The 23,230-nt window shown below is 40.1% G+C and overlaps 2 protein-coding genes across 2 annotated transcripts; one reads left to right on the forward strand and one right to left on the reverse strand.

Moving 5' to 3' along the window:
- Positions 1-203: 203 nt before the first annotated feature.
- Positions 204-1,448, forward strand: aanat1 (arylalkylamine N-acetyltransferase 1). The gene is made up of 3 exons (XM_079553067.1): positions 204-585; positions 812-966; positions 1,080-1,448. Exons 1-3 carry the CDS (start codon positions 447-449, stop codon positions 1,383-1,385), a joined length of 600 nt encoding a protein of 199 aa, XP_079409193.1. The 5' UTR covers positions 204-446; the 3' UTR covers positions 1,386-1,448.
- Positions 1,449-4,552: 3,104 nt separating this feature from the next.
- Positions 4,553-23,222, reverse strand: LOC306961267 (inactive rhomboid protein 2-like). Its single transcript, XM_079553960.1, has 18 exons — positions 23,084-23,222; positions 16,371-16,520; positions 15,361-15,512; positions 14,765-14,960; positions 14,089-14,310; positions 13,731-13,859; positions 13,477-13,580; positions 13,172-13,390; positions 12,907-13,018; positions 12,748-12,822; positions 12,426-12,587; positions 11,629-11,714; positions 11,473-11,536; positions 11,301-11,395; positions 10,749-10,824; positions 10,494-10,594; positions 9,188-9,341; positions 4,553-5,359 (listed from the first exon to the last, which is right to left on the reverse strand). The coding sequence occupies exons 2-18, from the start codon at positions 16,506-16,508 to the stop codon at positions 4,928-4,930; spliced, it is 2,517 nt and encodes an 838-aa protein (XP_079410086.1). The 5' UTR covers positions 16,509-16,520; positions 23,084-23,222; the 3' UTR covers positions 4,553-4,927.
- Between the last annotated feature and the right edge of the window lie 8 nt (positions 23,223-23,230).

Raw genomic sequence — 23,230 nt, forward strand, 5'->3', positions numbered from 1 at the left:
AGGGAAAAAAGAAAGGAAATGTATTCTCTATTTGAAGCATGGAAATTGAAAAGATGGGAGGAAAGTGATCAAGGGGGGTCAAATAAGATAAAAATGGGCTGGACTTAGTTATACATACGTTATTTCTCCAATTAAAGATGCCAATTTACCAAGGCACATGTTTCAGCAAAGTTAGCCTGTTTAGTCAGGCATGAACACAGCTAGTTTTCTGGTGTATGAGGATTAACTGGTAAGGTTGTTAATAGTCACATTTACCCGGAATGAAGGGTAGGATTACTTTCCATCCAGTGCCGCGCGCAGGATATAAAACCTCAGGAGCGCCACTGAGCGCTCAGTCTTTGGGACAGATTGCTGCAACAGGTCGTGCGAAGGCTACTACTACTAACACCGGATTAGATTAGAGTCAACATTTATCAGACGGGAGGCTAACTTTTCATCCGATCAAAATGTCAGTGTTGAACGCTGTGCCATTTATGAAGCCGCTCTGCCGGTCCCCTCAGGGCCGCAGACACACGCTGCCCGCCAGTGAGTTTCGGTCCCTCAGCCCGGAGGACGCGATCAGCGTCTTTGAGATTGAGAGAGAAGGTAAGCGCATTTCTTATGTGTTTAATGATGATTAAATGATCATTTGAATCAGTTAAATATACGCAACAAGTGCATTTCTCCATGTGAGATCAATAATGTCATATCTCTGTGTGTTCTCGTGCACTTCCCCTCAAAAGAAAAATATAGATTAGATTAACTGTCTTTGGGTCAAAATTATTGACTAGAATTACTTTGACTTTGTTTAATCTGTTTTTCTTCTTCTCAGCTTTCTTATCTGTGTCTGGTGAGTGTCCTCTGCACCTGGACGAGGTGCGTCACTTCCTCACCCTGTGTCCCGAGCTGTCTCTTGGCTGGTTTGAAGAAGGGCGTCTGGTGGCTTTCATCATCGGTTCACTGTGGGACCAAGAGCGACTTACCGAGGTAGCAACATCAGGGTCACCAGTGATTGATTCTTAGAAACCTATGGAAAATTGTCCATATCAGTTGGCAGAATATGTTATATATTTATAATGTTTTTCCTCCCACATTTCCAGGATGCCTTGATGCTCCACAAGCCTCATGGGGCCATCGTTCACATCCATGTGCTGGCTGTTCACAGGACATTTCGGCAGCAGGGCAAAGGCTCCATCCTGATGTGGAGATACTTGCAGTACCTCCGCTGCCTGCCCCATGTTCACCGGGCTGTGCTCATGTGTGAAGACTTTCTAGTACCATTCTACCAGAAATCTGGATTTAAAGTGCAGGGTCCCAGTGAGATCACAGTAGGACTGCTAACTTTCGTAGAGATGTTCTACCTGGTCCAGGGTCATGCTTTCATGCGGCGAAACAGTGGGTGCTGATGAGCTGGACATAAATGGCAAACTCTGTCACTTGCAGGACAAGGACATTTGAGCAGCTCTCTCTTAAAAAATAAAATAAAACTGATATTAGCTGCCTCAGGAGTTTGACAGTAACATCACGCTGATGTTAAGACTTGGATATTGAACAAAAACGTTACAAATGATTGCTGGACAATAATAGGTAGAATAAAAGCACATTTTCAGCGTTTTAGTTGGCATTTATACCTCAGTGAAAAATGGCCTTGTTTTATGATCTTTGTTGAACTGCCGAAAAATGCACTTTGTTGATCTTGAAAGTATGCATTCTTTTTGTATTAATATTAGTATTTTATTTTATCTCCCACTTTTTAAATAAAATATACATTTTATAATACTGTATTGTGTTGTTTTGTTTTTAAAATCATTTTTGATTTATTTTTATTAAATAATAAAAGCCAAAGTGGACCTGCCTTGAGGCATTGGACTAAACTTAAAGAATATAAACATTTTTTTTTAAAGGTTTTATGTTTATTTTGACATGAATCTTTTACAATACAAAAAGTAAAACAAATCATTACCCTTTTTGCTTAAAAGAAAGCTTTTGGTCCCATTTGAGTAAACCTGCTAAGCCATGTTATCTCAAAAGGCACATTGGACACCTTTAAAAGATCAAGAGGAAGTTTCCCATTTTATGCAACTGGCACAAAACACCAAATGTAACAAAAACACCATCCATGAACCCTTTCCGAGCACTGACTCGCACACATAATCCCCTCACTCACTTAGTCACACATAATCCTCCACAAAACAGGAGCTTTCCCACAACTGGGGCCAGCACATGCCTGGACAAAGAAAACAACAGATCATTTAGTGTCCCCCATTAATTTCAGATCCCTTAGCAAAAGAGCAAAGAAGATAAAACTTTCTTACTGCTTAAAATTTTGACATTTTGACATTTGTTACAATATCACGGAGGGCCAAGCGTATAGTGACGTCACATTATTGGGGACCTCCATGATAATGATAATAATAATACAAAATAATGCATTAGGCACAACAGTGTTCATAGACAAAAGTGATAATGGCTTAGGCTTTACATAATTACCGTAGCATGCATTAGTGGCTTTGGTAGCATCAGAAAGTACCGTTTTCTGATTCACACAGCTCGAGTAGTGAAATGGTTTAGGCCTTTTCCAAGTACGTAAAATCTGCCATCTTTGAGTACAGTTTGTGTGCATATTCATTAGATGATAAGTTGTGCAGCACAGTGTATTGTGCCTACACACACATTAATCAACATTACATGAAGTGCACAATTAAAAAAAAAACAACAACAACACACATCCCATGGTACGGCTGCACAATACGGTGCATCTCCAAATCATTGTCATTGCAATATTGGTGATGCAATATCCATGATATTGCTCCAAGGTCTTCCATGTGGGTGTACACATTTTTTTGCCAACACGGCCTAAAACAACATGATATTCCAACCTAAATGGGCAGAAGTTAATTTGAACCTTCCTGTATTCTTATTCAGTACCTTTTTTTGCACATGTCATTTCACACAATTGCCTACGACTTTTGTTTAAAGCAGTACTAAGTAAGTCGTGCCCCTAGAGGCCATAAGCGCCACTGCAGATGTCATAGCATGTACCGTTTTTTACTCATTAATTGTCCGTGAGAGTAAATACTACGCTGACAGGAAAGACAAAGGGAGAGAGAGATATTGTACATCCAATTACACAATGGAGATATATTTTCACTCAAACTTATAGCCCGCAGCTAGCTTTGCCCATTTGCTTCTCCTTCGTGATTCCATTAGTGTGTATTGCGCCTGTGACCTGGTGCAGGGTAAGTTGCAAGTGTGGTTTTCCGGTTTTGTATTACCCCCAGAGGGACTACGAAAAGGATTTATTAAGGTAAACAAGTTACTTAGTACTGCTTTAAATTTAATGGAACTTAAAGTGTCAAAAAGGTTTAGTAAAATTTTGCAATAATATTGTTGTCGCAATATTCAATAATGTTACCTGAAAGCGGATAGTGCCTATTCTTTTCTCATGCCGTGCAGCCCTATCCTGTAGTGTAAATTGTGTGTCTCCTTGCATTGATAATAATGTTCAGGAAAAAAATATGAATCGATGACACTCCTTAGTTTTGCTCAGAACAATAGTTATGTTGAGTTAAATTGGCTTAAAGGAACAGGCCACCGTTTTTCCATACTGAGATATGTTCTTACCTGAGCTTAGACCAGTTGATACGTACCTGTCTGGTCTTTGTGCGTGCCCTCAGTCACGCAAAACAACCAAAGATGTTGTTAGCATTTGGCCTCTCCCAACATATTCCTATAGCTCCAAACAAGGGTGAAGTTGGAAGCGACCACACTCTTCCACGGGCACGCACAAAGACCAGACAGGTATGTATCAACTCGTATAAGCTCAGGTAAGAACATATCTCAGTCTGGATAAACTGTGGCCTGTTCCTTTAAAGGAACAGGCCACAGTTTTTACATACTGAGATATGCTCTTACCTCACTTTAGCCGAGTTAATATATCCCTGGTCTTTGTCCGTGCGCTCTGTCACGCAAACGGAGCACATACGCAGCCTCTCCCACATGTCAAATAGCTCCAAAAAAGCTCACGATAGAAGCTACCAAGCTCTTCCACGTGTTCCCTATTTAAATAAAGTTACGTGAAGTGTTTTCATGCGAAGTATATTTACACAGAAATGTAGCATGTCGATTTTATAAGCAGATAAAAAGGGGGACTATATTGTGAGGCGTAATGATACGAGGAGCAAAACGCCCGCGCAGTAACTCCCCCCGCTCACTTCCGTCAATAGCCTTTAGGAGTTACTGCGCGGACGTTTTACTCCTCGTATCATTACGCCTCACAATATAGTCCCCCTTTTTATTTGCTTATAAAATCGACATGTTACATTTCTGTGTAAATATACTTCGCATGAAAACACTTCACGTAACTTTATTTAAATAGGGAACACGTGGAAGAGCTTGGTAGCTTCTATCGTGAGCTTTTTCGGAGCTATGTGACATGTGGGAGAGGCTGCGTATGTGCTCCGTTTGCGTGACAGAGCGCACGGACAAAGACCAGACGGGGATATATTAACTCGGCTAAAGTGAGGTAAGAGCACATCTCAGTATGTAAAAACGGTGGCCTATTCCTTTAAGGATAAACAGAGACAGGTGGGGTGATTGCATTTGTAACTCCTCTGAACCAGATGAGCATAAAGAAACTTATCAGAGGAGAGGAAAACAACCCAGTCTAGTTGACGACTTTGAAAAGCTGCTATACTGGAAAAGTCATGGACAACTGAGAGTTTACACAAACAAAGACTTAGCGCCTTTTGACAGTCAAGATCCATCTCGAGGTTGTGGATTTCCTGAGTGTCCAATATTTATAGTGATTGCAGCAATTGACATGAATTTAAAAAAAACATCTTTATTTAGTGAATACGTCTCCTTTAGTTGATGATAAAATTATTCCCAGAGTTCAATGCCACTTCTTTTTTTTTACGGCATCATCATTAATGTCTCTGTTGTTGGACTAGTGAACCACATGGTCAATGTCATGGTCAATGTCGTACTTCTCACAAAACTTATTTGTGAATGGGAGGCAGGTGAGGTGCTCCAGCCAGTGCCAGTTAATAGGGTAAATATAAAACCAAACAATGAGCGAAGAAAACAGCCCAACATAGGCCACCAAAGACACCACGATTAGGATCCTTTTTCGGTACTTGTCAAACGTCCCGAATGTGATGTAGGGCAGGAAGGCAAACGAGAGTAACAAGCCGCTGAGGAAGCCGAAAATGTGGGCAATGTTGTCTATCCATGGCAGAAGGCCGCACAGAAAGAGGAAGAGGACGACAAACACGAGTTTGAGAAAGGCTCTCCATGGGCGCTCCAGCATCTGCCAGCCTTGGAACAGCTCCACAAACAGGCACGCGAGGAGGCCGAACTGTGACCCCGCCGGCCCCACCTGCAGGAGACATAAACGCCGGTTACCAGAACGTTCTGAAGTGAACCTTGCCAATCCACGCAAAAAAAAACTTTAAAACAATTAAATAAAAAATAATAACTTGATGTATTTGAGTGTTAAAGTAATTATTTTTAACCAACATAAAATGATTGTTTTGAATAAATAAATGTGAGATCAATGATTCCTTATCTTTCTATTGACATCAAACAATTAGGTGGAGAAAGCAAACAAGTCAACAATATTTTACACTTTTTATTTAAGCGTATAGACCAGGGGTGTCCAAACGTTTTTCATGGGGGGCCGCATACTGAAGCGTACACAGGGTGAAGGGCCATAGATCGGTGGTTAGTGCCGCAAAACCTTTGACTAGCAGAGGTTTAAATTGCGCCCCACACCTTTATTCATGCTCAAAACCTTCATGCCAGCTCTGTCTCACAGTAAAAGGTTAGTTGTTTGGTTAAAATTGTGTAGAATTATTACATTTCAAATAAAAAGGACTATCTTTGATGATGTGTCCCGATTCTGCAAAAGGGCAGAGGGCCACCAAAAATTGGTCTGAGGGCCGCATTTGGCCCCCGGGCCGCACTTTGGACACCCCTGGTATAGACCCTTTAATTGTTTGTAAACATTCGCTTAGTTGGAGGTGGGAAACTACATTCCTATCTATTTCCATTGTAGCTGTTGTCATAGTAACTTTATTATATCGTCTCTAATGTCATTCCTCTTATTCTTGCAGGACCACATATTTTAGTGTTAGTTTTACACTTATAATCGCTAGTTTTAGTTTAATCTTATTTCTCTTGATCACTTCCTGCCTCCAGCTGATGTCACTGATGATGTAAGCAGTTAAAGGGTCTATGCTCAGCATGGCATGTGGGCTATTGATAGTGATTATTAATATATTCTAATGTTTAGTACTGAAATGCACGTTTCTTGGATTAGTCTTAAACTTTATGTCTATGTTATTCCAATGTAAATGCTCCTCGACATGTTTAAGATGTGCACAGTAAAGTGAATTGCAAACTTAACCACATTTGCAATACTTTTCAGACAAATTGCGATTTGACTCTCCAGAGTTGTGCTGCTCTAATGTGTGTTGAACCCTGAGCCCGGAGTCAGGCAGAGCAGGTGAGCTGATTAAAGTGACGTCAGAGCGCCGGAGCGTGGAGCCTAGTTCCTGTTAAACACAGATGGTTCTGTGAAAATGAACAAAAAAAACACGAAACACGCACACTACGACTGACTTGCGTAATTTACCAAGTCGTGTATTATGAATGTAGTGTTTTTGTACTGAAAAGGGACTCTTCAATCAAAAAGTGAATTTATAAAGATGTCCCAAACCAAAATGTTTTAACATTAATTTGTCCATCATTAGCAGAGCATTCAACATGTTTAATTCTTAAAACATAAACAATTATTAAATGTTTTTCAAAGCAGAATATTTTAATGAGCCAAAGGCAGTGTGATGGTAAACATTCAGGAGATGAATTAATTTTAGAGCTTCTTGGGCAGCTGCTTTAATTGAAGGAAGTTTCCAGTCACAGGTGGCGTTTGAGTCACGGTCTCCTTAGCTCTTCCGTTAAATGTTAATCCACTTTGCAGCTTTAATTGGCTTGACCGCCCTGAGTGTCCAGTGTTGTGCCTTCCATGTTATTCCTGGTAGAAAAAACCTGTGTGCGGGGGAGCTGGTGGTGCGCATAATGTCTACCATGTCAGAGGGGAAATGCATATGTCAGATGATCATAAGCAACAGATGCTATGATGACACCTCTACCAAGGACTGAATAAGTGAACGATATTAAGTTTAAGCGTCCCAAAAATGCTTTTAGCTGTATAGTGCCGGGCTTCCCAAGCAGGGGTACAGGGGCCTGGGGGGAGAGCGAGAGCGAGAGCTTAGCAGTGAATACTTGCAGACTAAAAGAGGAAATTGACACTGAGAAGCAGGGCTGGGCGATAAATGGAATTAATGTGATTAATTCATGGTTTTGAAAACAGACAATGTGAAAAATGGCAAAATCGTAAAATTGCCTGCATCACCCCATGTCGCCCTCACGGGCCGTGTGCGGCCGATCTAGCAGCGTTTTGGACCGCTCAGTAGCAACTGTTTATGGAACAACACCAGAGGAAAACCCAGCAACTTTCTGGCAATCCCCTGCTCCTTTGCAAAGGCGGCAAAGTTTTACTTTTAAGAACTGATGAGGCATATTTAAAGCGAAATAACAATTTTAAATAATTCTGTAATGAATCTAAATATGAAGGATGCTGAGCAGTTCTCTTCATAAAAAAGATTAGCAGACCCCTAAATCGTAATCGTCCATACTGAGTGTTAAAATTAAAAAAAAAACACAGTATTTTCTGGGCTAAATTGCTGAGCCCTAGCGAGTAGTATTTCAATAATACTTTTAAAGAAAAGTTAATTTAATGATGTTTTTCAAATAACACTTTCTAAAGGATTGGCACCACTCCTGAGGTATTTGTCGCTTGTATTAATGAAAGACTCAAATGGTGCGACAGACGAAGGGCTGTGGGTGCTACAACTCTAATAACCATTAGCAAGTCATTATTTGTACCTTTATTATAGGCATGTACGTGGACAACTCGTAGCAACAATTGCCCTTGTTTAAAACATGTAATCCAATATACCAGACGCAGTCGCCGGTTCCTTTGTTAACACACAATGGTATTAACCTAATCCTTTAAAGAGAAAACTAGGCCTTGGACTGGGAAGTGTGAGGTTCTTATCAGAGGCAAGTCGTGCACACATGCCAATCAAACTGTCGGTCAAAATATGAACTCTGGGATACTTTTTCCCCCTTATTTTTTATTGCAACGGTTTTTAATGTAGCCTAGATCTAGGATGTGTTTTTGTGTTTGTGAAGTCTGTTTGTAAAGATGCACTTAAGCCTAAATAAAAATCTTAAAAAGAACGTTGAGGGTCATTGTGTCATTAAAAAAAAAACAAATTGGTAGAGTAATAAATGAGAGAAAAATATATACACTCTATCTGACATCTGTCCTGTATTATGATGGTACTATAGATTGTATGTGGTGGCCTGTCATCTTCTGCAGATGTTTGTGCGACACTTGCTCTGAGTCTTTGGTGCAGTAGGGGTGTATCATTGCGTTGTTGGTGCTGCATTTGGGTTTTCCTGGGATCGTTGTGCTGTGGGTTGTTGTTTCTCATTGCTCCACTATCAGGGTAGAAATAAATATGTTGTAACCCTTAATGTTGCTCAGTCTGTTCCATTCCTTTTCAATCGATCAGGGGAATCTGCTGCTGTTGTGTCTTTCAATGAAGTGTCTGAGTTTATTAGTTGTACTTCTTCACGCTTCTTTCTGAGTTTGAAGTGTACAGGCAACTTGATGTCTCGAGATATTATTAAATTGTTGGGGAAGAGCTTAGAAACTTTGGAGATGATCCTAGGTATTATTATTGTATGATTATAATATGGGTTTGTGGATTTAAAATAGACCTAAATTGTAAAACTGTACTGTAGGCTATGAAAAGCTCAGGGCTACAGTCACCGTTGTGCTCTGACTGTGTCTTTGACTTCCTCTGGTTCTGCTGCTGAAACCCTCACACTGCTCATTCTGCCCGTGCACAGGTTGAATCGGCTACACAGCTCAGCTCAGAGTTGACTCGACAACACGTCTCCCTCTCCCTTACACGCACCACTAATCTGGTCAGCCAATAGGATTGTTTCAACTTTCCATTAGGACCTCGACAAAACACTGCAGAGTGGATTAACTTCAGTAACTGCCCGAATAGGACATCATTAGTATCATTAGGCCAATACAAGTGATAATAGAGTGACTGTGTAGACTTACCTCAGCTCTATAAGGCAGAAAAAGAGCAGAAGCGAGGTTTCCTGTGATGCCACTAAAGATATAGACGAGAGAGATACGAGCCCAACCAGCCAGCTTCTCCAAGTCTCTCAGTATTGTCATCTGGAAAATCACAGACACCACGCAGTGCAGCAGCCTGCCAACACACAGCACATCACCTTATTTAAGTTACATACTAAGTGCTTTCAGCTATACTTTGAACTAGATATTGAACTTAATATTATGTTTTTGATTCCCCCACATCAAAGGAAATAATCGACACACGGGCTAGTTCTTCTTGATTTATTAAAAGGTATGCTCTGTATTTAACAGTCTGACAAGTCCCTTTTAAGCTAACTAAGCTAACAGCTAATAACACCAAATAACAAATGTCTATCACTTTAATGCTGTTAGACAACTGCAGTACATCCAAAATGCTGCGGCTCGAGTCCTGACCAAAAGCAGGAAATACGAACATATTAGTCCAGTGCTCCGGTCTCTGCACTGGCTTCCTGTTGCTCAGAGAATAGTTTAAAACAGCCCTGCTTGTGTATAATTCCCTTCATTGTCAAGCACCAAAGTACATCTCTGACATGTTACAACTGTATGAACCACCGCCTGGTAGTTCCCAGAGTCAATAATAAACATGGTCAGGCTGCATTTCAGGTTTATGCAGCAAAAGTCTGGAACAGCCTCAATGAGGATCTGAGACAGGCCTCAACCCTGAGCATTTTTAAGTCCAGGCTGAAAGGACACCTTTTTACTGCAGCCTATGGAGATTGAAACTTTTTTTAATGTAATTGTAACTAATGATTTGTTTTCTTGATTTTCATTGTGTTTTTAATGCTTTTTATTCTATTTTTACTATGTTTGCTGTTACTGTGAGGCACATCGAGTTGTCATGTACATGAAATGTGCCATACAAATAAACTTGCCTTGCCTTAATAGTATTCTAAGAATTGTTTCAGTTTTGAGGAGTTATGCTGCACTGTGGATGGGGTGTGTATTTCCGTGCAACAAGGAAATACAAATAGAACATTGTGTAATTTTTCTTTGAAAGATACTTTGGTACAACCTGAAAAATTAAGTAACACCAGGCCAAGATAAAGATCAAATCAGGACAAAACCGCACCAAAAAGGTGCCTAAAATGTACTTAAATTGGACTGAATTACATCTAAACTGGGTGTAAATGCAATACAGAAGCATGAGCGAACTATAAACAACACAATTGAAGTCTAAAATTGCAAATGACCCTGAACAAGCCCAACTAACACCAGTGGTAGATGCACCACAGTGTGACCGACATACCCGGCGTGAAGGAACAGGGAGAGCCACAGCCTGTAAAACTGATCAGGGACATCAGGGTTGAGGAAAGGCAGCAGACCACACACATCGTCTAAACAGTGCACCTGAACGGGAAATGAGGATGTGGGGATAAAAAACAGAAAAGAGCAAAGCAAATAGATTAGGCTGTAGTCTGGATGACATTAGACCCACATAGATGATAAACAGAAGTTCACAACAACACTTTTAGACTCTCATAAGATGATCAAGCGCCTGTACCTGGGAGCAGAGCGTGGCATCCTCATGGAAGTATCCATGCATGAACGAGCAATACTCCCTGGTTGCAATCTCACATCTGCAGAAAACAGGAAACATCTCAGATTCCTCAGGATTATTTTAACAAGCAGAATGAACATCGTAAATTGTGATTATTTACTTGTCTATGAGAATATTTGACAATGCTACAGCCGTATAGTTTTGCAGATATAATCCAATGGGACAGACACAAAAGTAGAGTTCTCCTTATTTGTGTATACAGAAGTTATCCTTTTGGAGATCTAAAGCTGATCGGCATTTACGCAAGTAGTAAATGCCGATTTAAATGGGACCTAATGACGCTCAGTTATGCCCCAGTCCATAACAAAGATTATTGAAATGAGTGAAACTTGGATGACTGAGAGCCTACACGAACATTTACACTGCACTGTGCTGAGTGTTCATTAACGTGCCTTCCTCATACAAAGTACGTGATGTATTATTTATAGGCATTCCCAGTGACCACTAAAATTGGTCCAGCTCTAGTCTACTAGGATTATTTTTGTTTATTTCTACCTGCCCTTCGTTCCAATACAGCACGGCCGTCCCTTTATTTTGCAGTCCATGTGTTTGTAGCCCGTGTGATTCCAGGCTGTGGGAAATGTGCAAATCTGTAAACAGACCAAAGGCATTTACATACGTCTAAAACAAGGAAAATAGAGTTTTGAGTTTTTGAGTTGTTTCTTACGGGCCACTGAGTGATATCGTCAGGCCACACATGAGGTCCACTAGAAGCAGGCTCTTCACACACTCTGATAAATATACGGTTGTGATTAAGATTAAGACAATGAAAGAAGATTAAGACAATGTGGCAGAAAAACTGGTTCTTTTTTATTTTGTTTACCTTGGGTCCTGATGACAGACGGCCCCTGATGACCGGTCAATGTCCACACGTTCATTCTCCCAGTTAATAAAAGTGGCCAGCGACTCCTACAATGTATGAAAGAACGAAAGTATATAGTGGGTTAAGAACGTTTTATAGCATCTATTTTATTCTTATACAAAAAATATGCACATTTCTTTTCTACTGGGAACACTGATTATCCATCAATAATACACAAGTAAAGAAAAATGTTTGAAAAATATGAAAATAGTATTTGATTAAATTATCAAATGTACTAGTATGAGACGTTTTTCAGAATCACACTGAAAATTGACATGAATTTAGAAAATATGTTGAACGTGCAATTACACATGTAAATCACTTAAGGTCAACAATAACGTTTGCACTCTACATTGCTTAGCGCTGTATAATCCCACGTGAACCCTGGGATTATACACCACTAAGAAGCTATTTCTGTACACCGTAACAAAAACAAAAACAAAAACAAAAAAACACTTGACTGAGAACAAATCACAAAAAAACATTGGCGAGCAAATTAGCGCAATTATTATTTATGCTATATTTGCCCTTTTTTAAACTAGATTTTATAAACATTTTCATTACATTCTGCCTCACAGTGCCAACGTGGTCTGGCCTTTTGATAAACTATCTGACAGCATGTGACGTACATTAATATTTGGCTTGCCCTGTACGCATTCACACACAGCGCACCAGCCAGCATTTGTCTGTTGTCTTTTTAAAAATATACACTTTCACTAAACTGAACAAAAAGTTTCCTATTTCACTATTCCACATACTGAGCAGTCTGAAGGATGGGTCTGCACACAGCCAGAGTTGTCATTTTGGACACAGCACCCTGATTCCTTCTCCAGGTCTTTGGCTTTCTGAATGATGCTCACGATCTGTTTGTCCCGGCGGATGCATGGAGAGAATTTGGCCCCGAGGTGGATCAGGTCATCCTACACAGAGAGAATGAGCCGTCAGTCATGCTTTCGTTTTATAATTAGTATTATTTGTTCAAATCGTGCACAATACTGGGGGACAGAGTTAAAAATGCATTTGACTAAATACATTTTAAACTTATAGCATTAAATGAATACACAGTGACTTGAGACTCACAGATCTGGGCCCAATCCAGAAGTTTTCCTGCTGAATATATTTAACGCTCTCGTAAATGCCTTTGTTCTTAAGCACCTGCAGAGGTTGACAGTGTAGCACAAAAAGTCAAATGAATCAATCAACAGAATGTGCATAAACAAGTTTTGAACCATCACTCACCAGTTCACTTTTAGAGTGCTGTGTAAACCCCACAGGGGCAAAACCATAAGTACAACAGGCCAGCAACGTGATCACTATATGGACAAATGTTATCCAGTAGGTAAAGTATGGCCTGAAAACACAACAGTTATGACTATACACAAAGAGCAAATGAGAATGCAGTATTTAGGTGCGAGGCTATGGTAGTTCTTACACAGACTGCAGTTTCCATTTCCTACCATAAGGACATGGTTTGTCTGATTAGCAGTCAGTGTCGGGTGCTGACCTGTGGCTGTGGAAGTCGTCCAGTTGTTTCTGGACGTTGCTGCTGAGGCTGCGCCGATAATGTCTGTTCAGCCACTTTCCCACGACGCCCATGCCGTACTGCCGCTTCTCTTTGTCAAAGGCAAAGTGCTTCACTTGTGAAGCAATGCGCCGGCCGCGACGTGGGACACCCCGCTCGGGTCCGGCTACTGGAACTTTGGGAGTTCGAGAGATCTCTGTACTTCAGTTGTTGGAGGGCGAGTATCAAAGGGAAAACAACATTAAAGCCACTTCAGCAGAATAACTTATAAAGATAAACTTACTCACTGGCTCAGGAACTTATCGTCTGGTGTAAGGCCAAAAGAGGCCGATATGGGAGGTGACTCAAAAACATCATCAGCCATGGAGTAAAACTCATCCCGAGCATCCCCCTAGTAACAAATAAGAGTGCAATACTTAAATTCATAAAAAAAATATTGATGAAAGAAACTACCATCAAGCATAACCGATAAGGATCTGTAGCAATATGAAATATGTAATAAAAGAAAATGAAATCTGTCCTTTAGTCAAAGGTGACTGACCTTGCCAAAGAAGAGAGAACGAGAGGTGTCCGCAGAGTCCACAGTGTCTTCATCCATCCAGCTGGGACGCATAAAGCTCCTTTTGGGAAAACTGCGACCTGACTGTGAGCTCACCAGACCACCTTGACCCTGAACAATAGCCACCATACAAAGTAATACATTTAGCAATACATTTACAGTGAATTAAGAAAATGACTGGTCTGTGTTCAAACTCAAAGACTACCAATACAGAAGCACTTTCCCCAAGCACCACAGGGAGGTGCTGTGCACACTGATCCTCATGTAATACACCACAATGCAACATGACCTTAATTGTATCAAATAAAATTGCATTAAAAGCAATTAAATTCCAACTCACCCTGAGAAGGTTTGATGCAGCGCGGATGCTCATACGGGCCACGGACTCCCTCTTTCTCCTGGGGAAATGACTGTGCCCAGAGCGCTGGCTGGTGAAAGATGAGAGCGAAGTGACCCCTGGAGTGATGGGTCCAGACTGCGCTGTGTTGGGCGTCTTAGGAGAGCGACTGTCCACCTCATCTGCCCCACGAAAGGCTCGTCCTCGAGCTAGCGGATCCACAATCTGTTAAATAAACTATGCTCAACTAAAAGTAGTATTATTTCACCTATTTGTACATGTGATGCATGAGTACACAGTTGCACTCTAAACTGTGTTAGTGTGTTAACTGTGGAAGAGATCAACATTTGAGTTTACATTCAATTAAAAGAAGTAGTCTGCTTTGTCAAGAGTGTCAAGTCCTGCACCATCATCTAATCAAACACACACACTTAGTCTGCACATGCTAGCACTAACGTATCTGTGCATTAAAAATTGACAAAAATTGATCAAGAAAGTGCTGCAGGAAACACCACATTAGCTGTGTGTTCATGTACATGGCAGTGTGTTTGAGAGTGAGAGTGGGGGACAAGGAATGGAAATTAGCCCATGGCTACAATCTGGCGTGGTTGTTCACATGCACGAGTCCCATGTGTGTTCATTAACATGCATGGCCTGACCACACAAACAAACAAGATACCTTCTTCATCTTATGTGACGACCGTGCAGTATGTGCAGTAGGAGACTCTGGGCCCTGGTCAACACCCGTCTCAGACTCTCGATATTGGGCCTTGAGCCTGCCGTAGCGCTGGCTGCAGTGGCGCAGGCTCTTCCTGTGCCAGACCTGCTGTTTGGTCTCACAGTTCTCTCCCACTCCAAACCACTGAGCTGTGTTTCTTCAAGAGCATAAGATACATTGTCAAAGCTTGCATACAAATATGTTCTCTACCTGAAATGGTTTTGGACATCTCTGTATTGGTATTTTACACTTTCCAAATTAATATGGAATATTATCACTGAGTACGGTGAAGAGTGACATATGCTGAGAACAACAGTGTACATTCAAGCATCCTATACTGAAGACAATATTATTAGTTATAGTTATATTATATTAGTTATATTTGGAAATTATCATTAAATATCTGGTTCATAAGTACCATAATGGTTTTAGTTGTCTATGTACATGACAAGACAAAGCTCCTTGACTTTGGTGGTGAAATGTCAGTAAATGTAGTATAATATGGGATCATTAAAGCTTAAAATAGTACACTGCATGTGGTTTTGAGTTTGTTGTACCTTTTGATACTTTGTGAGAGTGAGGTTTGTCTGCCGAACTTTGACCGTCTGTCTCTGGTCAAGTAGGTTCCATCTCCGGCGCCACTGAAACTTTCAGACATTGAACTGGTGGCTTGACCGCTGGCACTTTTCTTCAGTGCTGATCGTAGGGGCTATTGAGACAGAAAATGTTACTGAAATCATACTGTGCAGATCAGTAGCACGAGAAAAATGATACACATGGAAAATGGGTAAGTGGCAGCATTTAGTTTCTACAATAGAATATTTTCCTGAAAGTGCAGGACTATTTGCATGTTGTGATGACTAATGTGTTGCCAGCATCACAGAGTGTTAACATTAAACATGTTTATTTTTGGCTTCGTGTGCCCTCCTGTTACTCAGGACAAAATAATATTACTATACTACTCAAAGCTATTTTTTTATGTACACATTTTTCTATGTTTTTATTATTTTAGAAAACGTTTTTTGTTGTACCAGAGCTGCACATACGTAGATCCAGGTTGGTGCTATACTTAGGTCAAAGGAGGTAAAAGTAAACTGTGTTGCAAAATCATGCTCTGCTGAACTTTACTGCTACCCTAGGCCATTATGTGTAGCCTGAGGCCTGCGGGGGAAATGCATGGCCATGTGCCCACAGTGTAACGCAACAGCTGTCCAAAATGTCTTCAAGCCCCGGCAACCGATATGCCACACACCCAGGCCAGGCTTCTGCAAAAGCCTTTGCAGGAAGTAGTTTAAAAAGTACTACATGTTTGTATTCATTACACAGTTATCAAAACACCTATGCAACGCCAGGCTAAAGAACAAAAGACACTGCAGTACTGTCTAGTTACATAACAGATTATTAATAAGTTGGACAACGTTGGCAGCAATGAAAGTACATGGGCTTCAGATCAGTTGCTTCACCCATCTCCGACAAACATATCTATTTCTAATTAAACAAACCTCAGCTCTACCAATTCCACAGCCTTTCAATCATCCCTACAGTAAAAACTACAGTGACAGTTTACCCGTTTGGCAGGATCGGGATCCATGTTTTCTTCAGTTGAGGGGATGGCTATGACAAGACTTGGAGGTTTTTTGCTTTTCAGGCGACTATCTGTTTGGCCCCCATTTGTAGGGGGCTCCTCCCCTTCCTGCGACGCCATTCATGCGGAGATCTGTAAAGATAATTAAATTACATGTAAGTATGGGCAATAGATACATTTGTATTAATTCTTCTCAAATAACACCAGCTCCTGTAGGTTTCCAGCAACACCATAAAAGCATTAAAAAAAAGAATGAATCTGCTCAAGCAAACAGTTCTGTAGATAAATGTGGCGAGCACTGGCAAACTTCCAGAGACGACCGCATTGGAACAGGAGCTTGGCCAGTTTCCTTTGCATTTGATTGTAATGAGAAATATCCTTAAGTGATCCCCTACAATGTTCACTCACAGGCAGTGCGCAGCCACTTTGTTTTCAGAATGACACGATGCATTTAATGGACGGGTAAATTTCAGACACATCCTACTAAAGGGCTGCACAACTTTGACATAAAACCTAATTGCTATTTTTTTTTGGGGGGGGGGATAAATATTACGATTCGGTTTGCAATTTTTATATTTGATACATTTAAATGCATAAACTGCTAAAATGATGAGTGATGGAAGTCATGTTACTTACAGACTGTCAAACAACATTCTTGCTCAAATTGCCCCACATTACAACAACACACAAAAATATTTTGTTTTGGAGGGCACCCTCTTCTGGAGGAGTTCGGCCTCCACCTTTACCCAACATTCAGAGTACCTCTGGGGGACAGCCACGTGTGTAAATAAGTCCAGGATGGAATCTAAACACTTAAGAATCTGCTTTATGGAAACTCAGACCTTTTATCTGTTGCAGCTGAACCTGAGATTGCAAGAAGCGCGTGAAATCAGTTGTAGAAATTTGCGAAGAAAGAAATTATTATAATAATGTCAAAAAAATAAATGTTCAATGTAATAATCTTGAGATAGGACAGTCAGAAAATATGAATAGAATATCAACAATTTCTCTTTTAATGTCTAGTTGTTTTGAGGTGCACATTTTCAGGTAAAGTTGCAAATGAAGAAGCAACAGCAGTGAGTCACCAGTAAACACGTTACTTTTCAGTATTCACACAAATCCACAACATACTCCAGCACCAACTGTATACAGTCATATAATGACTGTCCAGTAGCTCCAAGCCTTTCAGTTCATTAATCTCATTTCATGACATGCATTTGGCCATAAATTAAATTAGATTCATCAACTTATCTGTGTCCTGGTCATTACAAGTAACGTCACAAAACCACCAGTCTATTCATGGCGCTTCAGGGTCTCATAGGATTATAAAGACAGTGCAGGCATAAATGTCGCAGGGACAGTTCACCTTCACCAGATCAGTATCAGGGTTGAAAAGCCTTGAAGTTGTCGAGAATTGTGGTTTAAGAAAAAAAAGAAAATCAATGGAAGATGCTGGGTGTTTGGGGAATGGCAGCAGTGGAAATAAGACACCAATGCAGTCACTACACAGCAGTTTGACAGGTTTTTGCCCTTCCCCCAAAACAGCTTTTCACTGCTTTACAATGTGCTACAGAATCTGCAATTATGCTTGATGAATATTTTACAACAAGGGCTGAAGACTGTGCTGTACAAAAGCGGAGAATCAGTGCTCAATCTCGTGGCGTTAAAGTTAACGTTAAAGCAATTTCCCCACTTACTCCTAAGGCAGGACGATTAATTGAAATTGCCAACATTGTCAACATTGGTCAGTCTCAGTGATTGTCATTTAAAAAGGTGCATTATGGAACTTTTTATGTATCTGACCTTTTAGTGGCCCAGTGACTGTATGTGGTTAGCATGGCGCCTTTATCTCAGGATTAATTGTTTTGAAAGTTTTTGGTGGGTTCTCACTATTGCTGACAGACCATCTCCGTGGTTACGCATACGTTCCATCCAGAAAACCTACAAAACAACTGATCCTGGAGCGAAAGTGATCGAAAGTAAAAGATGCCATGCTCGTACATACAAACATCAAGTTGTTGTGTTTTTTGTTTTGTCGCATAAAATTTTCCATATTGCACATTTCAAATGATAGTGGAGAGGAAAGTGTATTCCTCTAAGATCTGCACAACCAGTCCTTGACAAACGCGTATAGCCTATAGGTTCTTCAGTTGTGTAGACAGAAGCTAGCAAGCATGACATCACCCGTTCCTAATGTGATCACATGACACAGAGAATACCACATCGTATAAGGGCCGCAGCGCAGTGCTCCCAGCGGCCCAATACCTCACTCCCCACATCGAGCATCAACTTCCATCTCTCTGCATTTGTCAGACCCACTCTGTCGGGCTGCATGGGTAAAAAAACAACAAACATCCCCCTTGAGAGCGTCTCCATGGCTCTTCCCCATCCCGCGGGTGAGTCGTCCTGAATGTGTGTCACAGAGTTGATTTGTCCCATTAACGGTTTGTTGTTCACTGTGAGTGGGCCGTCAGGGGGATGACATGCTGGGACAGATCCGGGAGATGACACTCTCGTAAACCGCTTACAAAAAAAAGAAAGAGTGTGGGAAAGTGTATTGTTTCCTGTTTTGCACAGTCAAAAACCGGAACTGCACAAAGTCAACAAGAATATGTCCCATTTGTGTGGCCAGTTTTTACATTACAATAACTATCTGAAACTTTATACACCAAAACCGTTACTAAAGCATTCTGCCATAGATCGGACTATTCTGTATTCTTTTTCATTAAAATATTCACATTATGGGCACTAATTATCACAGATTTAGCGTCGATCATGCCTGTTAATGTTTAGTTCTTTTACTAAAAAACAGATGATGAAAATGTATGTGAAATTTACTTCTGGAACCCGGAGGTGGACGAGACTGTTGAGCCTTGAGGATCAAATTAGTGAATAAATGCATGTCTTTGTATGGTAAAGACAGTGGGACTAAGACACTAGGCTAGTCAGGATTTTGCGTTGGCCTGGAGTGCCCTCTGCAGACTGCAGTGGGAACGATGTCTAATTAAAGCCTACATACAAGCATCTTCATAATGACATGCTAACACAATGGCGATGAAAACGCTGCGAGTGCAGAACTACTCAGAACAGGTCTGTTATTGGATAAGTGGACATGTCCCTTTAAGTTGGTGCATAAGATTTAAAAAATAAATACAAATTTGGGACACTGTAAAATTACAAAGCCACGACAATTGTCTTGTTACAGTGATATGCGATATTTGAACAAAAAGAAAAGCCTACAGCTTGTGCATGTTTTATAAGCAGCATTTTTCTCACATCTGAGTCTGAGGAATATCACAGTTCCGACGCCTCCACTATTACAAACTCTACTGTTATGTTACTATACAGTTTGGTGAAATGGTCTGTAGTTATGAAAGTGCTGTCAGACACACAAACCTAAACTTGAAAATGACCTTTTCACATAGACATCATCTGTTTTGGTAACAACCACTTTGAATACGCAATATAAACTAAAACAACTACAGCAAACAACCTCTGGTAGACCTTGCAATGTATTTCACTTGACACTGAAAAGAGGAAGCAGCCAAAGATAGCAGGCTTTCTTATCTCGGACAAAATGAATTCCACATTTGGTCAAGTAACCAGATGACATTCTTGACAGTCATGTCTGAGACAGGCCTGGGACTGCAGCGAGGCTGGTTGAAGAACGTTGTTGTTGATGTTTCATGTACTTTCCAAAACTAATGGTCACAAAAGTTTGACTGACATTTGGTTCATTTGGAGTAAATGCATTAAGATGTGTGAATATAAGCAGTAAATATACAGGAGAAAGTGTGAAGTCAAGAAGAACAAGAGAAATGGGGCCAGAAGGTTGAGAAAACAACAAACAAAGATGTGAGTGAACTCTCAAGTAAAAGACACTAAACTACTTGGATTCATCATGAACAGCAGACTCAAGTCTAAGCATAGGAAGTGATGTAAGTGTTAACCAATACTGGCCAATGGTGTGAATCGGCGTCTCCAAAAAGACATTCATATACTGCAATTAATGCAGAACAAGGTGCCGGCTGTTGCTCTAAATTGCTCAAAATATATTCAAAGCATGCACCAAACATTAGGTTGGACATTGGTGAAGAATAAGGTACATTTTGCCCTGCTCTGCTTCCAGAGAAAGATTCATACACAGGCCAACTGTAAGTTACTCTTTCAGCATGTCACAGTAAGACTGGTCCAAAAATGTCAGGTTCAGAGGAATAAGACATTTTAAACATTGCAAATATGGAGTCTGGAAAAGCGCTAAATAAGGCAAATTTATTATTCATTATTATTATTATGATTAGTATTAGAACAAAATGAAATTAAGATTCATTCTGTACTTTTAACGCAATTAGATTTGTGCACGAGAATGTGACAGGAATTCATTGTATTAAATGTGACTTAATAATCTTAACCCCAGGAAGACTACTCTAATGAGGCACAAGCAGATCAATCAAAAAAGATAGTTCAAAAATATATTAATATTATATTTTTATATATATTTTTCATTTCTCTAGTCTTTTACAGAAAAAATAAAGCGCACTAAGGTGGCAAATAAGCAATAACGTTTATCACGATAAAAAAATTACAATTAATCGCCACATTTTTTAATAATCGTGATTATCATGTAGCGCTATATTATAAAACCAGCAACAATGACTTTCTATCAATTATGGCTACAAAAAGATTAGCTGTTTTTTGTTCTATGTTTATAATTTACTGCAATTTGGTTTTCTTTTGATGAGTTTTGAGTTGAGTTTGTTTAAATATACTTTATAAGTTCACACTCAATAAGACATTTATAGGAGACAATGAAGAGAAATATTTCGTTACCCAATTCCCATCATTTCTGTAAACTGTGGAGCTTCAGTGAATTTTTTAAACCCCAGGCAAATAACGTGATCATATCGTTAATCACAATTATTTTCACGAAGATAATCGTCGTGACTCTAAATTTCATTATCGTCTCATCCCTAATGAGCGTAAAGGAAGTATTCATTCAGCTCAGTTATGGGATTCAAACATGCTTTAGTCTGTCAGCTCCATGTAATCTGGCTGATGGTCAAACCAGTGGGAGCTCGAGCCGTCAAAAATGCCTGTAGAAGGAGCGTAGGAGTGTGAGGAGTTTCAGCATTGTCTGTACAAGTTTGTGCTCTGTAACTACAATCAAGAAGCCTTACTAAATATCACTCTCGTCATCTCTCTACAACACAAGTTAGTTTAACCATTACTTTTTCAGTGTGCTCACATGTGTTCATTCTCCTGGATGTCAAATGTCCAGTACACTGTGCGCGGAAATCTTAAATTAAAAAACATAAACTGCAAATGTAGATATAACTTGTGATTTAGGAGTTGGAAAATTGCTAGAAAGACATTTTTCAGCCTCTCTTTTAAGGAGCTAAAACAGTAAAAACAAGGAATCCTCAAGTCAGGACGTGCAGATGAATGCAAATTCCAAATACCTGGATGTCCCAAACTGACAACTGTTTACATTAAGAGAGGAATGGAATATTTTATTTGTTACAGGCATTGCCACTCAGGTGCAAACTGTGAAGAGAATTACAGGTGTCAGCAGCCACTGTCTGGATAAAAGCTTTTTCATTAGTTTTTAATTTAGACGATTTGTTTTATTCAACAGGGACAGGAGAAAATATATATAATATAGGTGTAGCATCTTCAATCGAAATGAAAACCTGCTTCATAACAAATTGTAACTTGAAGCTAATTTACAACAGCAGACAAAAAAAATTGGACTCAACTCATGTAGCGCTTTTCTACCTTTATCAGGCCCAAAGCACTTTACAGTAACAGGAACCAGTCACCCATTCACTCTCTCATTCAGACATGCAGACACTGGCAATAAAACAGAAAAAGGGAGAAAGGGGAAACTACTAATAAAGTTGATCAAATATAATGACACACACTGTAGATTAGCCAGTTATGCCTGTATGCTGTATCATTTGATCAGCTACATTAACCTCAATGCATCCACAAAATCCTTTTAGGGTTTACAACTCCTCAAACCTTCTGGTGAGTAATAGCTACTCATTTGTATAATGCACTGTAAGTGTAGAGATTCCCCACACTTTCAGTGCAAAACATTTGCAGATTTCGCAAGAAACGTTTAGGCATGAAAACAGATAAGATCAGAGAAGCAAAGCCAATACGGCCTGGAGGGAAAGTATGCGAGGAGTTTAATGTTGATTTTTACTTACCATAATAAAAATAACAATAATAATCTTCTCTTATGTACAGTAGACTTTAATTGTACTTAAAATAGTTTTATTGAAAGGCTTTATAAGTAAAACTGCACTGCAAATTCTATTAAAGACATTATCACTGTATGTTTGCCTATTCCTGATCGTATTTGTCAACGATGCGCGGGTGATAAGGCGTGAGGGGAAATACATTTGAGCAGAATAGAAATATTCTTGCCCTATTCAGTAGTCTAACCAGATCTAGCCAGCAGCCAGGGCAGCAACAAAGGGCTTGCCGAGACTTGCGCTGGAGCCGCTCGAGTTGTAAAGCATTTCTTCCTCTCTGTTCACAGATATGTTGTGGCCGACTATTCAGAGCCGTCCTAAAAATATCATGCGCGAGAGCGAGTACTTCTGTTAAAGCTGCGAACACTAAACTAACTCTACAAAAGGTGGTTTGAAACACTTTGCTCGGCGACAACAAGGCTCAAATGTACTTACCCGAGAGAAGAAACAACAGGTTTGTCGTTCATTAATAGATTAAATAAGTCCGCATTTGTGCTCGGCCAGTGACACTTCCCTCTTCTTTCTTCTCCATGCAGCCATCCTCCTCCTCTTCTTCTGGACTCGTGGAGCGGCGTGGGCGGG

Source organism: Gobius niger (genome assembly GCF_951799975.1).
Source record: "Gobius niger genome assembly, chromosome: 3".
NCBI lineage: Eukaryota > Metazoa > Chordata > Actinopteri > Gobiiformes > Gobiidae > Gobius > Gobius niger.